Consider the following 20,224-nt stretch of genomic DNA (forward strand, 5'->3'; position numbering starts at 1 on the left):
ATGTTTATCAAATGGTTTTTTTTGTGTTGCTGAATATAGGTCACCAATTACACTCAGCAGCAGCTGACATCAGGTATTCAACTTTAAAACATTGGTTATTAACAGTGCTATGCTCTCAGTAAATGTGCTAAATCACACTTCTGATCTACTGATTTACTAGTCTATATCCACCACGTTCCACTTCCGGGATTGCTCCGTTGCTGCCGGAAATTCCTCCGCTTCTTCCACTCTCCTTGTGTTGGAATTTTAAACTCCGGTGGATTTCTGAGGACTATGGTTAACTACTCCTCAGATCTCTGCAGGGTAAATCTAGACAGCTAGCTAGACCATCTGTCCAATCTGAGTTTTCTGTTGCATGACTAAAACAACCTTTGAACACCAAAACAAGTTCCTTCCCGAGGCTATTTTGCAGTGGCGCCGTTGCTCCATCCGGTGCTTAGCACCATCCCTGACGATTGTGATTGGTTTAAAGAAATGCCAATAAACCACAGCACTTTTTTCTCCCGTCCCGGAATGCTGTGTGGGCTAGCCAGACCCTCCTCCGCAGCGCTGTGGGGGGAAGGTCTGGCAAAGCGAGACTACCGATTCACTAACTTGACCATCTATTCTCACCCTCCCGACACATCATCACCTTTCGTGTCCTAAGGCAAAAAGAGGGCGTGATGCATGCAGTGTGGGTGTCACAATGTTGCCACTTTCCAGGCCACACAAACTGACTGGCAAGGACATATTTGCCAACCCACAGTGGGCCAGTGGCTGGAAACCTTTCCTCTGCACTAAACATCTCAGGCTGGGAGCAGATGATTGGATGTGACATGACAGGTGGATAACAGTATAGGGGACAGCTTGATGCTGTGCCCCGCAGGCCTGCTGGGATCTAAAGAGTCTCCAGTTCAGAGCTGATTGAACCTGGCTCGCCATTTCCCAAGCTTTGTTTGTTTGCTGTGACACTGCCCACAATGCATTGACCACTGATGCTGAATGGTAAAAAAAACAAAGCTAAAATCCCAGCCCGACATCCTACTGTTGGGAGTTGAACAGTTGGCCTGCATCATTTCTGTGTTCCAAGTCAGCCAATTAGTGACAAACATGATTCCACAGGCAAAGCTACCTCTTATTTATTCAAGACTGTTGGAGAGCTAGAATATGAGATGTCTGCTGGTAGAGATTACCATATTACTGGCAGATGTATTTTTTTTTTCTGTTCCCCTCAACTGAAAATTAGCATAGCTAATGTTTGTACCTGTTGTTATTGTTGGTAAATTCCCATGGGAGAAAAAAAACAGCCTCATATACAATCTTAGAAAGAAACGGCTTTCTCGCAGCTTTCATTTCCGGGCATGTTGCATTGTGGTGAGATTTTTTATTATAAATAAATAAAGCTGGTAAACAGTTAAACAGTGCAGCTTCAATTGAGTTTATGGCAGAATTGTTTTCAGCCATCTGAAACATCAATGCCAAATGTCAGGTTTTGGTGTGGGCCCTGTGGACTTGCTATTTTTGCACTGATGTTCAAGAGTCTTACAGGGAGAATTCCATTGTATAAAAGCAAAATATGTCAGTTTTTTTTTCAACTGACAGCAGCCTCTGAATGCAATACAGCCACAAGACATCTGACTAAGGGGAGTTACTCTACTTTTTTAACCCATGAGAAAAAACTTGCTTGCTGTACATGTAACTATTATAACACTTTTACCTTTAGCACCTATATACAATACAGATACAATATAACCAACGATGGAATTATTTGAAAGGCTTTCTTGGAAATGTAGGACATCATAACCTCAAGGAGAAGCAGACAAAACAGGTTGTTGGAATGTTGATGTTTTTCTCCTTAAATCTCACTGACCAGTGGACAAGCCATTACCAATCCATGCAGTGCAGCCAAACAAATGTTCTAATGCAGATTCAAAATTTGACAAAAAGTCTATAAAGTGATCCTTAAGACATTTTAATAAAAAATTTTGGGGGGCCTCTAGGTCCCCTGGTAGAGCGCACGGCGCACGCCCCAAGTAGGCTCACTCCTTGCCAGCAGCCCAGGTTCAAATCCGACCCAAGATCCTTTGCTGCATGTCATCCCCCTCTGTCTCTCCCATTTCAGGTCTCTCTTCAGCTGTTCTAAATAAGGGGAAAAGCCCTAAAACAACATATCTTTAAATATATAACATTTGATTAAATGGTGAGGCCATAAAAAGCATCCAACTCTTGCACAAGCTGGTAGATTATATACTGTATGTGACACTATGAGAAATGGTGGAATACGAACTTTTCCAACTGTAAAGTACTTGGAGGGAAACAATAGAAAACTAATGTTAATGGGGCTTAATATAAATTGAGGGTTGAGCGTCCTCAGACATGGTAAGTTGATACTGAGAGGTTTGCTGTTTTTTTTTTTTTTTGGAGAATCCCGGGGAAAACATTTCTTACCTCCCTAGCAATTGATTTGATGATCTACAAGATATGAAACATTTGAGTGCTAAATGTCTTGGTTTTGTTTCTGACTTTATTTTCTGAACTCTGGATGTACCCAAACCTCTGTGTGTAATGAGCCTGAGAATTGGGTTGGATTAACTCTGGGTAATTGCGATGAGATTGCAATCAAAGTTTCAATTAGACTGGTAACTCCCGCCTGGGTGTTGATTTGTGATCTGTTAATTTAGAATTAGAGTATTAGTCTTCTCGCTCTCTTTCATTTTCTATGTCTCTAATTAGGGGAGGTTTTCTGGATTGGGAGTTTATAAATAACAGTAAAGTGATCTACTGAATTCCCTGTTTGGACAGGTCATATACGCCCACAGAGTGGCGACTGCACTAATAGGGATGGTTTCCACAAGCAGTGTATTGTTCTCAAATTAATAAAATCATGTATCAATGTATGGCAGATGCTCAGTGCAATATGAGGATATGGTTGTTTGCAGAAGTTGATTGTACCCCAGGGATGCCAGCAATGTAAAATTGCCATTGGTTAGTTGTGTGTAAATGTATGTGGCTCTGGCAGAGCTCAGACACTCACTAACAGTTACAGAGAGAGAAGGGTACACTTAAATAAAAGGGGATAGCAGTATTTCAAGTTGCAACTGCAACATAGGCCTTAAGGAATGCCCTACAAACTACAAAAAGCTTGAGGGCTTTGCCAGCTCTGCTCCTAGGATCATTTTGCATGAGTAATCTACAAAATTCCAAATCAAATGAAAGATTTCCTCGTCTCATCATTTAATACTTACTGCATAAGCCTTGATGTGCAGACAGCTTCCACATCTTATAAATAAAGCTTGAAATTTCCCATGGGAGTTAACTCTGGAATTAAATTTAAGAAATGTAATACGCAAAACCAACACGAGGGGGAAGCAACATCCTTAAAGACATTGGTCTATGTACACGAAGAAAACGGTGACCTACGAAAAGTCACAGAGTTACAATGTCTAGAGCAGTTTGCTGTAATTAAATCTGCCTTTTGTGTGTTGGTACGTTTGAAAAGGACATTATGTTGGATTAGCTTTTAATAATATTGCTGGTTTTGGTGTGTACAGTTGTATAGGCTGAATCAAAAACTATCCAATTAACGTTATAGTCAACATATTTAATTTATGATCTTATCTCTTTTCAGATTTTTTGTGATTTCCTTGCTATTCTCATCCCTAACAATTGATTTTTAATTAAATCAAATGAATACAATATTAAAACATACAGGCAGAAATAGGAGTATTTTGCAGGGTGAATTATAACCATAGCTACATGCCGGTCTATGTGGTTTGGTTCTATGGAGTGGTTGCTGTATTGTTTTGATTAGGAAAATCATTTGGACAGGTAACGTTACCGCTACGGATTACGTGATCTAAGGTTAGTTTTCACTCGATGTTTTTACTAAATGGACATTAAATATCTAATTGAATGATGTTTCAAATGGCATTTTAACGAGTTAGTGAAAGCTAAAGTAGAACGTTAGCTGCCCGTCGGCTGGCTAACAGCTGAGTGAGCTAGCTAGCCCAGCAGTAGCTAGCTAGCTATATCAGTCCAATATGCTAGACCATTGTTTCTGATAATGATAACTTCAATATGCCTTTGAATTTAAAAAATAACCTTAGTCGCCATTATTATCAGACATTAAACGGCCGTACAGCAATAGCTCGTATTGCTGAAGACAAGCACCACAGCTGTTAAAGTTGACATTAGCTAGCTAGTGTAAGTTAACATAACTGACGCTAATGGTGCTGTTTGCCAGCTGGTCACACGGTTTGCATGAATTTCATCAACATCGTAATGTTTATCAAATTAATGTTACATATAAGTTGCTACGTTGCATTTTATAATGTCCACTCACTTGCCAGTGTGACGATATTTGAAATATATCGACCACAGCATTTGCTTACATGAACGTGGCTTAACGTTAACATTAATCGTTAGCCGTCGCTTCCAGCACTGCTGACTGGGTGCAATACGGAAACGCCGAGGGAATAGTTCAAACACAGTCCATCAGTAAACAAGGCAAGATATAATGATAAATACGTAAACGGTACCAAAAAAGCAGTAGGAAAAGCAAGTGACAGTGAAAAACAGTTAACACAATAAAGACAAACTATAATAAGTAAACAGATTGAAAGGATTCATTACACACAGTATTCACAGTATTGCACAGATAAAATATTGATATTGCACAGACAAGTAAACCTTGATATGTCCTGTCATATATATATATAATGTATGTATATGTGTGTGTATATTTATATAGGCACATAGTGTGATGTTATATTTTTCTGTCCAGGTAAAATTCCATGCAATTTATCATCAAATTATGCATTGTGTGCTTTCACCCAGCAGAGGGCACTGCGGCATAGTTTTTATTTCGTAGGGTTGGAAAGCAAAACACAGCAATCTTTATGGTCTTTTGTTAGATTTTGAATTTGTTGTTCATAGCTAGGCCTCAGCACCATAAAGCCCTATCTGCAAGTAACGTTTTTTCTTAGGCTTGCTCAAATAAGCTTAAATTTAAGCTTTTCAAAATAGGTGACACGTGGGGTCCTCTTGTTTGGCAGTATGTTATGAAGGCATTTATAGGTGTCACTAGAAACCAGCTTTAGGTATAACAGAAGTACTTGAAAGAAAACCCCTGCTGACTTCAACTGTTTGCTGAAGGGAGGGGGGGGGGGGGTTTCCCCACATGTTCTCTTCCCATGAAGAGAATATCTTCTTCTGGTCTTTGGTGGTAGATCAGCTAATTCCTCTGTGACTTTTCCCACAGTACTTAGTGGCAGGGGGCAGAAACCACATCCAGGATATAGAGGCTCACTTCCCACATAGTGATTTAGAAGAGGTGAAAGGTTAAAACACAAGGAGGATGTTCTTATTTTAAGAACTCAACCTGGGCTGTTGGCCCACTAGTAGGCCTACTCTGAGTCAGCATGCTTTTTTTGGTGTTCAATTAGTCTTGTGCAAACATGACCTATGTTATTTTTTTTTTTAGAGTGGTTTGATAGTCAAATATATTGTAATTTCAAGCTAGGATAGACACTAGTAAACATTTTTTTCCCCTGAGGCTTGGAACACAAAGTCTTTGTTAAAGCTCAGTTAGACCAGAAGTTCAGCCAGGGAACAGCTTTCTTCTTTAGAGGGCCCTTCTGTTATCTCTAATTAAGAGGCAGTTCCACAACACTACTTCCTCATGTTGAAAATAGGCTAAATTAGCATCTGAGAAGTTGGGGTGCTGTGTTTTTTTCCCTTCACATGCTCAATAATGATTAATGGCAGCAAGACATTTCTATTAGAGGAAATGTGGCTGGCCAAGAGGAGGTTGGGAGCCAACAACTGGGAGGAGTTTGGACGAAAAAGCAGAAAAGGCGATAATGTTGCAGAAGGAACAGTCTGCCCTCTATTTCCTGGCTGGGCAGCATCCCTGGTGACAATGCTTCACGCCTCAGTCCAACCCTGTCTCCAAATGCATAACCCACCTTCATTGAGCAGTGATGTGCATCCCCCTTTTTTTCATCTGGCTCCCCCAGATAGCACAAGCCTTACCTTAACTAATCTTTCCAGATCATATATTAATACCATGTAGGTTTGTAGCTAGAGCTGGGCAATATATCGATATCGTGATATGAGACTAGATATTGTCTTAGATTTTGGATATAGTAATATGGCATAAGTGTTGTCTTTTCCTGGTTTTAAAGGCTGCATTACAGTAAAGGGATGTACTTTTCTGAACTTACCAGACTGTTGTAACTGTTCTATTATTTTCCTTTACCCACTTAATCATTATATCCACATTACTGATGATTATCAAAAATCTCATTGTATAAATATTTTGTGAAAGCACCAATAGTCAGCACTACAATATCGTTGCGGTATCGATATCGAGGTATTTGGTCAAAAATATAGTGATATTTGATTTTCTCCATATCGCCCAGCCCTATTTGTAGCTCCTACCGTGCTTGTATGAGACATTTCCTATTCTAACATCTCCCACTGTTTTCCTCCAGATCTCCCCTGTAGTCATAGAAGTCATGGATGAGCAGACAGGCTCTCCAGGAGCCAATAACGACAACAGCAGCCAAAGAAATGGAGATGAGGTAAGAAGACAGAGATGTCGAATGAGATGTTTTTCAAATTCCCAAGAATGTCCTGCCAGTGTGTATCATGCGGGATTGCTACCTGATATTTCCAAACGTATCTGTTTTTGTTATCTTTGCAGAAGCCCCGACGTGCCAGCTGGACCAAGGGGAGGAAGAGGAAGAAGCCAATGAAGGACAGCAATGCCCCCAAGGCCCCCCTAACGGGCTACGTTCGCTTCATGAACGACAGACGAGAGCAGCTACGGGCAGAGCGTCCAGACGTGCCATTTCCAGAGATTACGAGGATGCTGGGCAACGAGTGGAGCAAGCTGCCGCCCGAGGAGAAGCAGGTCAGCGCAGAAGTCCCAGACAGGATTACACATTGAGCAATCAGCTGTGAGAAATAATATGTCAAAGTTCAGCATTTCTTTCCTTTTTTCACTTTGTATGTTACTCTGTTTAAGATATGAAAAGCTTAAAGCTAGTGCTTAAAGTGCGTAGTTTCTGTCGCCCCCCCCCCCATGAGGAATTCTAAGTAATGACAACAAATCTGTCAGCACGTCCACATTATACAAGCCTTTTGTGATTGTGCACCGCCCCCACTCCTCCTCCACGCAGTTGCTAGTAGCCAAGGAGGACTCCCCAGAAGAGGTCATTTTCTTCACTTGAGTTTCTGCACGTTTAAGTCGCCGGACGACACAGTCTTACAGAGAACTGCAGAGAGCGCTTTGTGGAGCTGATAGTCTTAATTAGCTTTTTCGCAACTCATTTGGCAATGGCTTGAATGTAAGCACATTTAATTAGAAGTCGCTTTGGATAAAAGCGTCAGCTAAATGACGTTCATTAATATCAAAAAGTTACGCACTAAAGCTTTAACTTCTATAAAAGTGTTCATATAGATTAGAGCAACAATAGTGAATAATAACTATCCAGGTTTTGAGAAAGCAGTGGAAGAAAATAAACGGATCAGAGGCTGCAGCGGTCCGCAGCAATATCTGTTTGTTTTTTGATAAACAAGGTGGTGGATTTTTAAATGTCATCACTTTTGGCTTTCCATTGATTGCACCAACATTGATCCAGAGGTATGGACTGAAATCTTAATCTGCAACATGCCAACATTTAAGACTATCCCCAGCTATATGTAACGCTCTCAAACCAGCAGAGACTTTCATAACCTCTTTCACCGGGCACAAAAAGAGTGTAGGAACAAAAGCCTGTCGAGTCCATGGTGTCACTGTTTTGGAGCTGGCAAAAACTTGACTTATCCATGACTATGTTTGGTAGTTTGATATCCTTTTACAGATCATCTTGCATAGTTGATGGCATCTTGTATTGTGTCCCAGATACGCCCTCAAGTGTGATGCGACAATAACTAAAAGATATAACAAAGGATACCGTTTTTTTTTTTTTTTTTTAGCGATAGAACCATTATTACAGTCATGTTCAGGCCCATTTTCCGTATCAATTTGTTATTCCACTGCAAAGAGTGACACCCCTGTGCTTCAACCAGCAAAAACATGGATGGCCTTTTCAAAATTAGGCAGAACATGGATCAGCAGAATGATAATCATTTTCCACTGCCCTTCAGTTTCATCAACCGCTCATAAATTAATCTGAATTAAATCATCTATATGTTATGACATTAAATTGTCTTTTAGAAACCTGTAATGAACTGTGTATCAGACATAATGCCAGCATCAATGCTTCACATGTCATTTAGTCTCGCTTCGCCAGACTACTCCACATAGCATTCGGGGATGGGTGGAAAACGTGCTCTGGTTTATTGACATTTCTTTAAACCAATCACAATCGTCTTGGGCAGGGCTAAGCACCGGTGCTGCTGCAAAATAGGCTCGGAAGGAACTTGTTTTGGTGGAACATGTGTACGTTTTAAAAGTTGTTTTAGTCATGCAACAGAAAACTCAGATTGGACAGATAGTCTGGATTTACCCTGCAGAGATCTGAGAAAAGGTTAACCATAGTCCTCATAAATTGACCAGAGTTTAAAATGCCAAGGAAGCCTGAGGCAACGGATATCTGGCCTAAATGAGTGAAATCTGGCAGATTTTCAGGCGGCAACGTGGCAGTCCCAGATATGGAACGTCGTGGATATAGACTGCGTGTCATTTAACAAAATTGCTCAGCTTTGTCTGTTAGCCAAACACTTAAAGTGCTCATATTGGCTTTTTGGCTTTTGGTGTTATATATCTTTTTTGTGCATGTTATAGATTTACAAAGTGAAAAAGCCCAAAGTCCACCCCAAAGGCACTTACCATCTCCAACAGAAAACACTGTTCACAAACTGCTCCAAACAGCTCTATTGTAGTCCAGCCTTTACTTCTGTGACGAACGTGGGTCACTTTGTGACACACGTTATAATGCTCGTCTAGCTGCTAGCGTAGCACGCCCTCATACTCTGCTTCTGACTAGCTAGTAGTCCTTACCTAGGTACTACGCTTGTGCAACTACCAACAAAGATGGAACAGAAGTGAGATGCCTCACTCTGCAGCTGAAACAGAGAGCTCAACACACAGGGTGAAAAGAGGAGCTGCAGCAATGTGCAGTACAACAACAAATATGGTGTTTTTGAAAATGAAACCGTGTAAACCTATTCTGGTACATCCTTTTAAATACAATTATGAACCTGAAAATGAGCATAATATGAACACTTTAATGCATAGCTGTGTTTATTTAAAGTTAGAACTTGAAGTTTTTCTTGCCTTTTTTTTTTTTTCGGAGAAGATTAGAGAAATCTTGACATGTTTTGTTTTTAAATCCAAAAGTGGGATAGAGCCTGGAGAGCTTTGCTGCTGATTTGTATCATGTTGTTGAACCACGGGTTCAAAGCCGAGTCAGATATGCCAGTATCCTGGGACAGGGTCTTTGCATGAAGATTGTTTTATTAGGGTTTTCCTCTAATTCCCAAACTAATGATATCACGTTTTCTTAGTTACAAGCGTTGAGTGAATGTAGATTATTAATATTGGAAATTACTTATTTTTGTCTTTTGAAGGGAACTAATCCTGATTAGAAAAAGGATCACTCCCACTCATTGTGCCATCTCACCCACAATCCTCCTTCATTCTGCTTCACCAAATCTAATTTTCCTCTTTTTTTTCTATTTTTTTTTTTTTTGGGGGCTGAGCCCTCCCAGCTCTTCTCACCTTTCTTTCTTCTCTTTGCAGCGATACTTGGATGAGGCGGAGCGAGACAAGGAGCGCTACATGCGGGAGCTGGAGAAGTACCAGAAGACGGAGGCTTACAAACATTTCACCAGGAAGGTTCAGGAGAAGCAGAAGGGCAAGCGGCACAGGGGAGGTGAGATCTGGTTAGAAAAGCTACAGGATCACAAGTTGGCATCAGCCACTAAAACTAGGTGTTCTGGCAGTTAGCCCACCATTATTCTGAGGCAGTACTGTTTAAGAAGTAGCTGGCAAGTCAAATACTATGTATGTCTGCTGACATTTGGATGAACCAGGTATTATGTTTGGTGGACAAGTCCTGCCATATTGACTAACATCGTAAGGCATTCATTACAGAATAGATCTATAGGAATGTAATTTTAAATCTCTTGACTGTTGTTTTGTGGCTTAAAGTGCTCATATTATGCTCATTTTCAGGTTCATAATTGTATTTAGAGGATGTACCAGAATAGGTTTACATGGTTTCATTTTCAAAAAACACCATATTTTTGTTGTACTGCACATTGCTGCAGCTCCTCTTTTCACCCTGTGTGTCGACCTCTCTGTTTTAGCTACAGAGTGCGACATCTCACTTTTGTTCCATCTTTGTTGGGAGTCGCACATGCGCAGTAGCTAGGTAAGGACTACTAGCCAGTCAGAAGCAGAGTATGAGGGCGTGCCACGCTAGCAGCTAGATGAGCATTATAACGTGTTACAAAGTGTCGCACGTTCGTCACAGAAGTAAAGGCTGGACTACAATAGAGCTGTTTGGAGCAGTTTGTGAACAGTGTTTTCTGTTGGAGATGGTAAGTCCCTTTGGGGTGGACTTTGGGCTTTTTCACTTTGTAAACCTATAACATGCACAAAAAAGATATATAACACAATAAAGGAAAGGGAAAAAGCCAAAAGCCTAATATGAGCACTTTAATGTTGAAGATGTGGGTCTTGTTGGGAAACTCCTTTAAATGCCTATGTGTTAATGGGATGTTAGTGTACATAAAGGAATATGGCTGACAAGGCTAGGAAATAATTTCCCACCCTAAACACTTTTGCTATGTTTTAATACATATTTGAATACAATATATTCCGTTATTTGGTGTTGGAACTCACAACTTATTATTTGCTTTGCCCAGTCAATAGAAATGTGGCAAGGAAAAGAGATACATTTTGAGTTTGTAGTAGTCAAGGTTATGAGTTAATAGTTTAGCAGCTCGAGGCCAAGGAGCCGTTACTGTGCTCACACAACACATGGTCTACATTATCTCTTCCTATTTTGCAACTGTGGATAATTCTCAGTTTGAATATCAAAAATGTTGATGACATAAACAGCTCTGTCTCTGAAATAAGCCATTTCTTTTTCGATTACTTTAATTCATTCTATCAGTTTGCGATGTAGTAAAGGCAGGCTGTGCTGTGCGAAGGAAAAATGAATCATCTGCTGTGCTCTTTGTTTATACTTTCCTTCCTTACCAGATGTTGGGCACCAGGTAGCCAACGAGGCTCTTCACGAGGTCAGTAACTCTTTCCTGCCCTATTACACTCGCAGTCGCTTTCCTTAAGAAGTAAATATCATATTGATTTAAGTTAAGAAATCCTCTTCTAATTATCGAAACACCGTTGCATTTACTCCACAGTCATTTCCAGGCAAGGAAAGCACAAAATCGCTCAGATTCACATGGTTGAAGCAGGAATATAGCAACGCATGCTGAACACATTAGATTAGTTCAAATGGCAGTGTTCTCAAAATATCTGTAAAAATGCTTTTAAATCAAAATGAATTGCAAAGGTTGGTTTTGACTTTACAACAGAATGTCTCCAAAACCCAACAAGTGAACCTGTGCTTTCGCCCAGAAATGTCACTAGTTTAATTCATTGTGAGTTTATGTAATCACGGTTAGTCTGTTTTTGCTATTTTCTCACCAAGGAAGTGAAACCTGTTGTGTTTGCCCTCCTCTTGCTCTACCCATTAAGTGCTTATTGTTGCATCACTAAAGCTGGGTTAATCCGCTCTGGTGCTCTGTTTGTGTTCGTGATCCAAACACTTGGCTTAGACTAAGTGTGTAATTCATTTTTATTGAGTTCTGGATGTAATTAAGAGGTTTCCTTTGTGAGTCGTATAGCATGCTCCTGAATGGTTATGGTCAAGGTGACTATATTGCATTCAGCATTCCTGTGGGAATAGCAGTGTTTCCCCTCTAGATTTCAAAGGACATGAGATTGAGCATACATTTAATTATGTTAAGAAATGAGGAAGGATGATGCATTTTTTTTCAGAAGAAGGAGTAAACAAGTGCAATCTGAAATGTATCTTGTGCTGCTATCGTGAAATACATTTTTATTGCAAACCATTTCAGGGCCTTTGATAGGGCTGCACGATTATGGCCAAAATGATAATCACGATTATTTTGATCAATATTGAGATCACGATTAATTATCACGATTATTTGTTGATTTGAATCAAAACAAACTTTATTGTCACATAGGCTAATTATAACTGCTTTTACATCCATATTGTGCTACATTCCTGCTAATACATCCATATTGTGCTACATTCCTCCTTTATTGAAGGATACTGTGAAGGAGTATGCCATTTCAGCTGTTGTGCGACCGCTTTCCACACGTGCACGTTTGCCGTGAAAGATACGGCAACGCAATTTTCTGTTCTCACATGTGGTGCCCGGTATCTACCGGACAAAATAGCAACGCGGATTTCGGTGGTTCATTACACTGCCACTTACATGTCTGTGTTGCGCTCTGATGCTCCGAAACCCGTGTTAGAAGCAACATAAACATCACTGCATGTCACGCTAGTACACACTAATAAGACATTACACAGCAGGTAACGTTAGCCTACCATTAGCTACAGTAGTAACTGGATTAAACACGGCTGAAATGCTGACCGCTAACCGGTGTAGCGTGTCTGTATTTCACTAGAGGATTCCAACAGCGGGACGTCCAACAGTCTGCTGCTAAAGCTATGAGCTAAAAGACACAAACTAGCACTGGTCACTGCTGTTGTCTGAAAAACAAAACGGACGGAACAAATTGTTGCGTTTACTGGTAAACTGGTAAACATCGTCACCAGCTTATGATGACCGACTGCTACCTGTTGTGGAATTTTCCTCACGTTACTCTGTCCTCTGTGACTGTCTACATCTAGAAACTAAGCTAAACAACTCGGATTGGCTCATGGAGGCACGTGATCAGACAGTGGTTTATGGAGCGCTAGATTGGCTTTGCAAAAACTTTGATAAGGAGCGTTCTATGAATGGAATGACGCATTTTACATATCACTCGATCACGCAGATTTCATTGTGGAAAGCCAAAATCGGGATCGTGATTAAAATTTGATTAATTGTGCAGCCCTAGCCTTTGATATCTTGGCAGCCCTCTTGATGAAATTATTCCTTCCTTCCTCACTTCTTAAACCGTATCACTGTATTTCTCCTGTGACCAGGTATGAAATGAATTACCCAGCCACCTACAGCCCAGCTAGATAAATGACAAGCTCTCGCTGGCAGTCTGTGCAGCCGAATGTTTTCACTGTTCAGCTCATCTCCTTCCCTCTCACTGTCTCTGGCTATCAACAGAAGGATGCAGAAGGCAAGGACAGAACTGTTTTTGACATACCAATCTTCACAGAGGAGTTTCTCAACCACAGCAAAGGTAAAGAGCTTGAACACAACCAGTTGTCTTGCTGAGAAATACTTTGTAGCTGGTGCGCTGGGACTTTTTTTTTTAAAACCTCCATTTGTCTAAGTGTTTTAAAGACATTCCTCCACTACCTCAAGAGAAGTTTTTTTTTTTTTTTTTTTTTATAGTGCTCCATCGTCCGAGAATAGTTCCACAGTACACAAACTCCGCGATGCCTTAAACGTTAAAAGAACACCCCTCTCTGGGCAAATAAAAAATGAATGATGGCACCGACTGCTGTATCTTGTATCCTCAACAGCACGTGAAGCTGAGATGCGGCAGCTGCGTAAGACCAACATGGAGTATGAGGAGCGTAACGCAGCGCTGCAGAAACACGTGGAGAGCATGCGCGGGGCAGTAGAGAGGCTGGAAGGCGACGTGATGCAAGAGAGGGGACGCAACGGCCTCCTCCACCAACACCTGGAGACCCTGCGCCAGGCGCTCACCTCCAGCTTCTCCTCCGTACCTTTGCCAGGTGAGAACCAGTACCACTTACAGTCTTACAATGTTTTCAGCAGTTTTCACCTGTTGAGATAGGAGTCATGATTATTCCACTTGCATCCATTTTAAAGGTCCCATGACATGGTGCTCTTTGGATGCTTTTATATAGACCTTAGTGGTCCCCTAATACTGTATCTGAAGTTTCTTTCCTGAAATTCAGCCTTGGTGCAGAATTACAGCCACTAGAGCCAGTCCCACAATGAGCTTTCCTTAGGATGTGCCATTTCTGTGCCTGTAACTATTGAGGAGGACCTCATAAGGAGCAAGATTCCAGATCGGCCCATCTTAGCTTTTATTTTCTCAAAGGCAGACAGGGCTCCAGACTAGCTTTTTGCCTTGGTTGCACTGGTGCGCCTAACTTTTTTATTTAGGTGCAGCAGCACAAAATGTAGGTGCACCCAAATTTTTCCTCGCATCGCCGTTAACGCTGAATGGCGATACACGATATATATAGCTCTGTATTTTTTTACAAAGTGGGCTAAATGTTCAGTTTTAAGTCAAAGCCACTTTTCACAAGCAAACAGATTGTGATTAAAATAAAATGCAAAGACAGGGTTTCCTTTACCAGTTTAAAAATATACAGCTGCAACACATGTAAATGAAAGTTATCTGAAATAAATAGCATAGGATATATTAAAAAAACATATATACAATAAATCTTTCTATCTATCTATCTATCTATCTGTCTGTCTGTCTGTCTGTCTGTCTGTCTGTCTGTCTGTCTGTCTGTCTGAGAAAGCTCCTTCACTTGTTACCAGAGAGTTACCAGCGGAAACACTGGTACCAATACAGGTTTCCCTCTCATACTTTACAACATACAGCTGTGTTAATAACAATTAAAACTGTAGACAAATGTCTAGCAGTTTGGACCGCACTGTGTCTCTCCGTGTTGCAGGGGAACCGTGAATGAATGGGGGCGGGGCTGCGCGGAGGAGAGATCCAAACACAGGCACAGCTTTCCAGAAGGAATGGGTCATGTAACGCAACATTAAACCATATCCATATAAACGACATCGCTTTGTTCGTGGAGAGGCAGAGGATGCGAGGACATTAGGTGCACCAGTGCGACCTAGGAAAAATCTTAGTTGCACCCTTACAAATTTTGGTCGCATTTGCGACCAAATTGGTCGCAGTCTAGAGCCCTGGCCCAGGCTCGGTTTACACCTATCGCCATTTCTAGCCACTGGCGGACCATAGTCAGGCTGGGGGAATGCATATTAATGTTAAAAAAACTCATAAAGTGCAATTTTCATGCCATGGGACCTTTAACTACTGGAAATTCTTGAGAATTATCTTGTTTTATTGATTTTTTTCAATTAAAAGAAGCTAAGTGACTCGGCACTATCCTAGATGACTTATGAAGTCAGGCAGTTTTTGCCGCATCCAAAGTTTGTCAAATATTTGCTGATAAAGAGTTCTTGCCACAGTGTAGACCATTAGTTATGGTAATCTAAAATGAATGAAATAAATGAAATATACTCCTTTTTTAAACCAACATTCTGCTGTGTGTGGGAAAATAAAATTGCGTTGCTTTTATTTCTGAAAGTGCAATGCAGCTCTTGGGCTTGCTCTTATTGATCAATGCGCATCGTTAACCTGCACCGACTAGATAATCCATACCAGTAATCCATCCCTAGACACAAATACTGTAGTACCCTATTAGTTCCAGAGTCAGAGTTTATGTTGGTGAGACATGAATAATTATGTAGGCGTGTTCACACACCCACTGTATTTACTGTGCTTTGAACTCCAATGCCTCTCCAGGACAGATACATATTTAAACTGATTGTACAGCAGGACCACTCACTGTTCTTTTTAGAGACTGGCCATGTTCAGTCGGTCTGTCTCTCCTTAATTTGAACCTGTTCTTTATTTACATTTCAGGAACTTTGTTCACACTTGTTTTATGCACTTACTGTAAAGAACCCATGCTGAGTTCACACCCACAGCATTTCTCTCCATTGCAATTGTCTCCACACCTATATGAAATTCTTGCTCACACAGCAGAGACACACACTCTGCAAACAGCACACATTGACAGACACCACTGTAATTATTTCATAAGAGCTTGATGATGAAAGGTGATTGCAAAATACACTCTAGACATGGCCTTAAGGGAAGCTCTGTGGCACATTCAGTTTAGGAGAAAGTGTCAATAAATAATAACCGGTAACATCAAAGCTTCTATCGAGCATGTTTACCTCTGATTTTATCATTCGTTTGATAATTGTGCCATTTCCATTAATTAACTTAACTTTATGTAGGTTAACTAGAATTGACAGCCTGAGATGCCAGGACTTGCACTTGCACAATATTAAATAATTTCACATTTCTAGATTACATTTTTCTGTTTTGCACCTGTTGGTGGTTTTGGTAACATTCTTTTTATCACACATTTGAACTATGGCAACTTGCAGCAAAAGCATCAATACAGTAGTGACAAGTAGTGGCTGGTGTCTGTGTGCTTGGATCGTTCGTAGTCCAGTCCTTCCAGAAAAAGAGTTTTTTTGTGATTGTTGCGGGCAAAATCCGTGATTATACAGCACATTTTCTTAAAAAATGCGATGGAATATGCGGGATATTTATGCAATTTTATGCGAGGAAATTGCGGGAACTTGCAAAAATTGCGGGAACTTGCAAAAACTGCGGTTTGATGAAAAAGTGAAAAAAAAGTGATTCCCCCAACACCCTGCTTTTCGATGATGTTCACGTTGCGTAATTACGTCCCTTAACGTTCCCATGGCAACGGGAAAATGGCTGCTCTTGTGTGAAGTAAACGCAACATTTTTCAACTTTCTGCTAAGATATGTGACTTTTTTGCAACAAAAATGCAGGGATTATGAAATTATGCAAGTCCCGCATATTTTGCGCGGAAATCGGCAATTTATGTGGCGAAAGTGCGGCGTATTTGAAAAAATGCGGCCCCTGCATAAATATTGTGCAGGACTACATTATTAATACATTATGCGGACTTTGGCTGATTATGCATTGAATTATGCGATCGCATAATCGCGTTTTTCTGGAGGGACTGGTATTCTGATTGGTTTGGTCATCTAGTGATTTCTGCCTGAGGTGTTCAGTAGTCACCCCTGCCACCGCCTAGTTGATGTCCAAACCTAAAATGTCCATAATTTTAAACGGAAAGGCCGATTTAATTTTTTTTTTTTTATATATATATATATATAAACTACGGCATGTGGGCAGGAATTGGTAATAGGGCTGCACAATGAATTGCATATTTATCAAAATTGCAATATGGACTAGTGCAATATCCAAATCGCAGGGGGCACAATAATTGTTAAGGACAAAATATGTCAACAAATCCTATCCTACAGATAAAAATCTTTGTTTATACAGATCCTCACAAAAATCACACTATATATTTTTTTTAAACATTTTTCAATGAAAATGAGAATAATGATACAATAATGATCATTCCCTCCGAAATCGTTAATCATATCGCAATTGCAATCTCAGTCAAAATAATCACAATTCGATATTTTCCTCATATCGTGCAGCCCTAATTAGAAATAAATGACACTGTAAACATCATTTGTTAAAAATTAAAGGCAAGCTATCCGTTGCAACCTAATATCGTTGTCGTTTTATTAGCTGCCAAATGTGTCACACAAATGGGGGTACCATTTGTGTGACACATTTGGCGAGCTAATAAAATGTAACCTTTTCAGAAGTTTGTGTCATCCTATGAACATCTTTCACCTTCAGAACAACCACAAGTATTTAAAAGACATTTGTAAGTACGGACTGCCTGGAAGATCATTGGTGTTAAAGAGCACTTATCCATGCAAAGTATTTATGAACAAGCAAATAGAATTGTTAGCAACACGTCTCACGTTCTGTACGCAGAATATGAGCTGCTGCCATCCGGTAGGAGGTTTAGAGTTCCTCGCTGCAGACTTAACCGTTTCAAAAACTCATTTATCCCAGTGTCTATTAAGCTCCCAAATAGCCGCCAGTCAAAGGCAGAACAGGCCTGCACAACGATGGAGATTTGTAATTGTTGTACTTGTGATCTCTCTTTTTATTACAGTGTTTCCTCTATGTTGATTTGACCGTGGCGGCCCACGGCAACATTTCTGCCCCGCACGGTATCAGAAATAGGGCTGCATTGTTAGAGTGCATGTCGGAGAACTTTTGTATTTTAGGTGCATTATTTACATGCTGAAGTAGTTATACTGAATTAAGATAATGTAATTAATAGTGGGTTTATTATTTGCTAAAGAATGCTTAGCCTATATGTCAAGATCAAAGTTGGCCTATATAGTAACAAAAAAAAAAATACAGTTCAAACTGAAAATATGCCTCATTGTGTGTGTGAAGGCAAGGGGGTTCGGACCTTTCCCCACTGCTAAAAAAAATCCTAATGGAAACACTGTATTAATTTATTTTATGTATTCAATTATTCGATTATTATTTATTCAATGTTTAACTAATGCATTGCATGACACCATGTTGGCTTTTATACACCACCAGGACCATACAGTAGTACGGTCTGTTGTGTGGTATTGTACAGTGTCTGTTGTTTGTACATGCTGTCTGTGTTTGTTTGTTTGTTTGTACCACGGCTGCAGCATGGGTTAAGTGCGCAAGACATATTTCCCACGATGTGGGACAATAAAGTCGGTCTTAAATCTTGATCTTGACATCACATCCTTGTTTGTCCTCCAGCTAGTGGAGAGACGCCCACTCTTGACAGCATTGACTCGTACATGAAGAAGCTCCACAGCATCATAGTCAGCAACCCCCAGGAACATGAGAATCTCATCAACACTGTGAGAGACGTGGTCAACCGTTTGGACAGGTAACCGCTGCTTTGTTTGGGTGGAGGGTAATGTGCCGCTTGTAGAATTTAGAGTCGCAACTGGTGACTTTACATTATCGATTCATCTAATGACTTATTTCGTTTTTTGATTCATTGTCTTGTCAATAAAATGTAACGCCTAAAAGGAGGCCTTAGCATTCCTTTCTCGGTCGGACCAACATAAATCAATTAGTCTCATTAGCCAGACAGTTTTGTCTCAAGGTCCATTCATTAGGTGTTTTTAATTTTTTTTTTTTTTAGTTGTTTGTTTTTGCTTCAGCTGTGAATGAATAACGAGTGTGTCTTTTGCTGTCATGCTTATGCCCCAGATAATTGGACCAAGTCCCACTGATTTGATGGATTGAGATTCTCAGTGGCGTTCAGTAGACGCTGCTCCTTGACGGGGAATCTTCCGGACGAAAACCTCTTTTATTACTCTGCTATTGTAATGTAGGTGAAGGTTATGTAGCGTCTCATATTTATTTATAATTGTTTAAATAACTTTTTTTTTTTTTATAAACTGTTCACACTTTAATATAGCCATAGTTTGTTTTTATAAAATAATGGTAGGACATGAAACGGTTTCATGTCACTCGTTGCTCCTGTTGTGTCTTCACTGTCCATTTATAGCAAATGCTTCCACAGCAATATCTAAAGCATTATACAAAATGTGCGAAAATGTTGTGATCAAAGAAAAATGTATCCGTGGGTTTGTGTTTCCATATCCAAGAAAACCTGTTGAACAGACTTTCCTTTTTCCTAACTCTGTTGAAGAAAAACGTGCCATTTGTTTGTTTTTTTCTGTGTGAAAAAGTGTTTGTGTTTTCAATAAACGTATTTACATCATTTGAGCAGTCGGTTTGTTTGGAAAGGTTCATGGCATGCTGGGAATATGTTTGCACTGAAATGAAAAGCAAAATGGATACACTAGGTACCATTGCCAATAGATGTGCGGTTTCATCTTATTCACTCAAAGTTGCTGTACTTTATATAACCGCCGCTGTTAAAAATATCTCTCTTTGATGTCTAAAATTTTCAATTTAAACATTAAAGCACCTAATTCATGTATTAGCCGAAGTAATTTCCAGTTTGAGATTTGTCACACTAGAATGAACAGTTGACTTTTAACAGCCTAGTTTTGAAGTCTACTGAATCAAAAAAAGAACTATGAGGCTAATCTGCTGTAAAGCGTCACTGTTTGGAATTTGGTGCTGAGTCAGCGCATAAGCTTATTTACTTATGGTAGATTTGGAGTGAAAAAGATTTGGATTTGTTAAAGTAAGTTAGAGTAATCTGGTGTAATTTACCGGAATCTGGAGGAATTGACGACTGCACTCTGTGGCTCATTCACAGCCACTGAGCTGCACACAGCTTTGGGAAACAATAACCTATTGTATCATGTTTGAGGATTTTCCCCACTCATAGCCTTTAATGAGGAAATAAAATAGCTGTAGATGACTGCCATAAATCCTTTTCTATTT

At 40.1% G+C, this 20,224-nt stretch overlaps 1 protein-coding gene across 2 annotated transcripts; it reads left to right on the forward strand.

Moving 5' to 3' along the window:
* Positions 1–3,726: 3,726 nt before the first annotated feature.
* Positions 3,727–19,589, forward strand: hmg20a (high mobility group 20A). Of its 2 annotated transcripts, XM_039809830.1 has the most exons (9): positions 3,727–3,840; positions 6,474–6,563; positions 6,686–6,895; positions 9,731–9,863; positions 11,201–11,238; positions 13,318–13,393; positions 13,680–13,895; positions 18,611–18,743; positions 19,073–19,589. In XM_039809830.1, exons 2-9 carry the CDS (start codon positions 6,498–6,500, stop codon positions 19,074–19,076), a joined length of 876 nt encoding a protein of 291 aa, XP_039665764.1. In that variant the 5' UTR covers positions 3,727–3,840; positions 6,474–6,497; the 3' UTR covers positions 19,077–19,589. The 2 variants fall into 2 exon arrangements, with proteins under 2 accessions (XP_039665764.1, XP_039665765.1); XM_039809831.1 differs by lacking the exon at positions 19,073–19,589 and having other exon boundaries at positions 18,611–18,747.
* Positions 19,590–20,224: the final 635 nt, after the last annotated feature.

Source organism: Perca fluviatilis, chromosome 8 (assembly GCF_010015445.1).
Source record: "Perca fluviatilis chromosome 8, GENO_Pfluv_1.0, whole genome shotgun sequence".
Taxonomy (NCBI): domain Eukaryota; kingdom Metazoa; phylum Chordata; class Actinopteri; order Perciformes; family Percidae; genus Perca; species Perca fluviatilis.

Coding starts and splice junctions, on each gene's coding strand:
- hmg20a (XM_039809830.1), top strand. CDS start 6,498: ATGGATGAGCAGACAGGCTCTCCAGGAGCCAATAACGACAACAGCAGC. Junction 6,896..9,730: donor TGCCGCCCGAGGAGAAGCAG/GTCAGCGCAGAA, acceptor TTCTCTTTGCAG/CGATACTTGGATGAGGCGGA. Junction 13,896..18,610: donor CTCCTCCGTACCTTTGCCAG/GTGAGAACCAGT, acceptor TTTGTCCTCCAG/CTAGTGGAGAGACGCCCACT.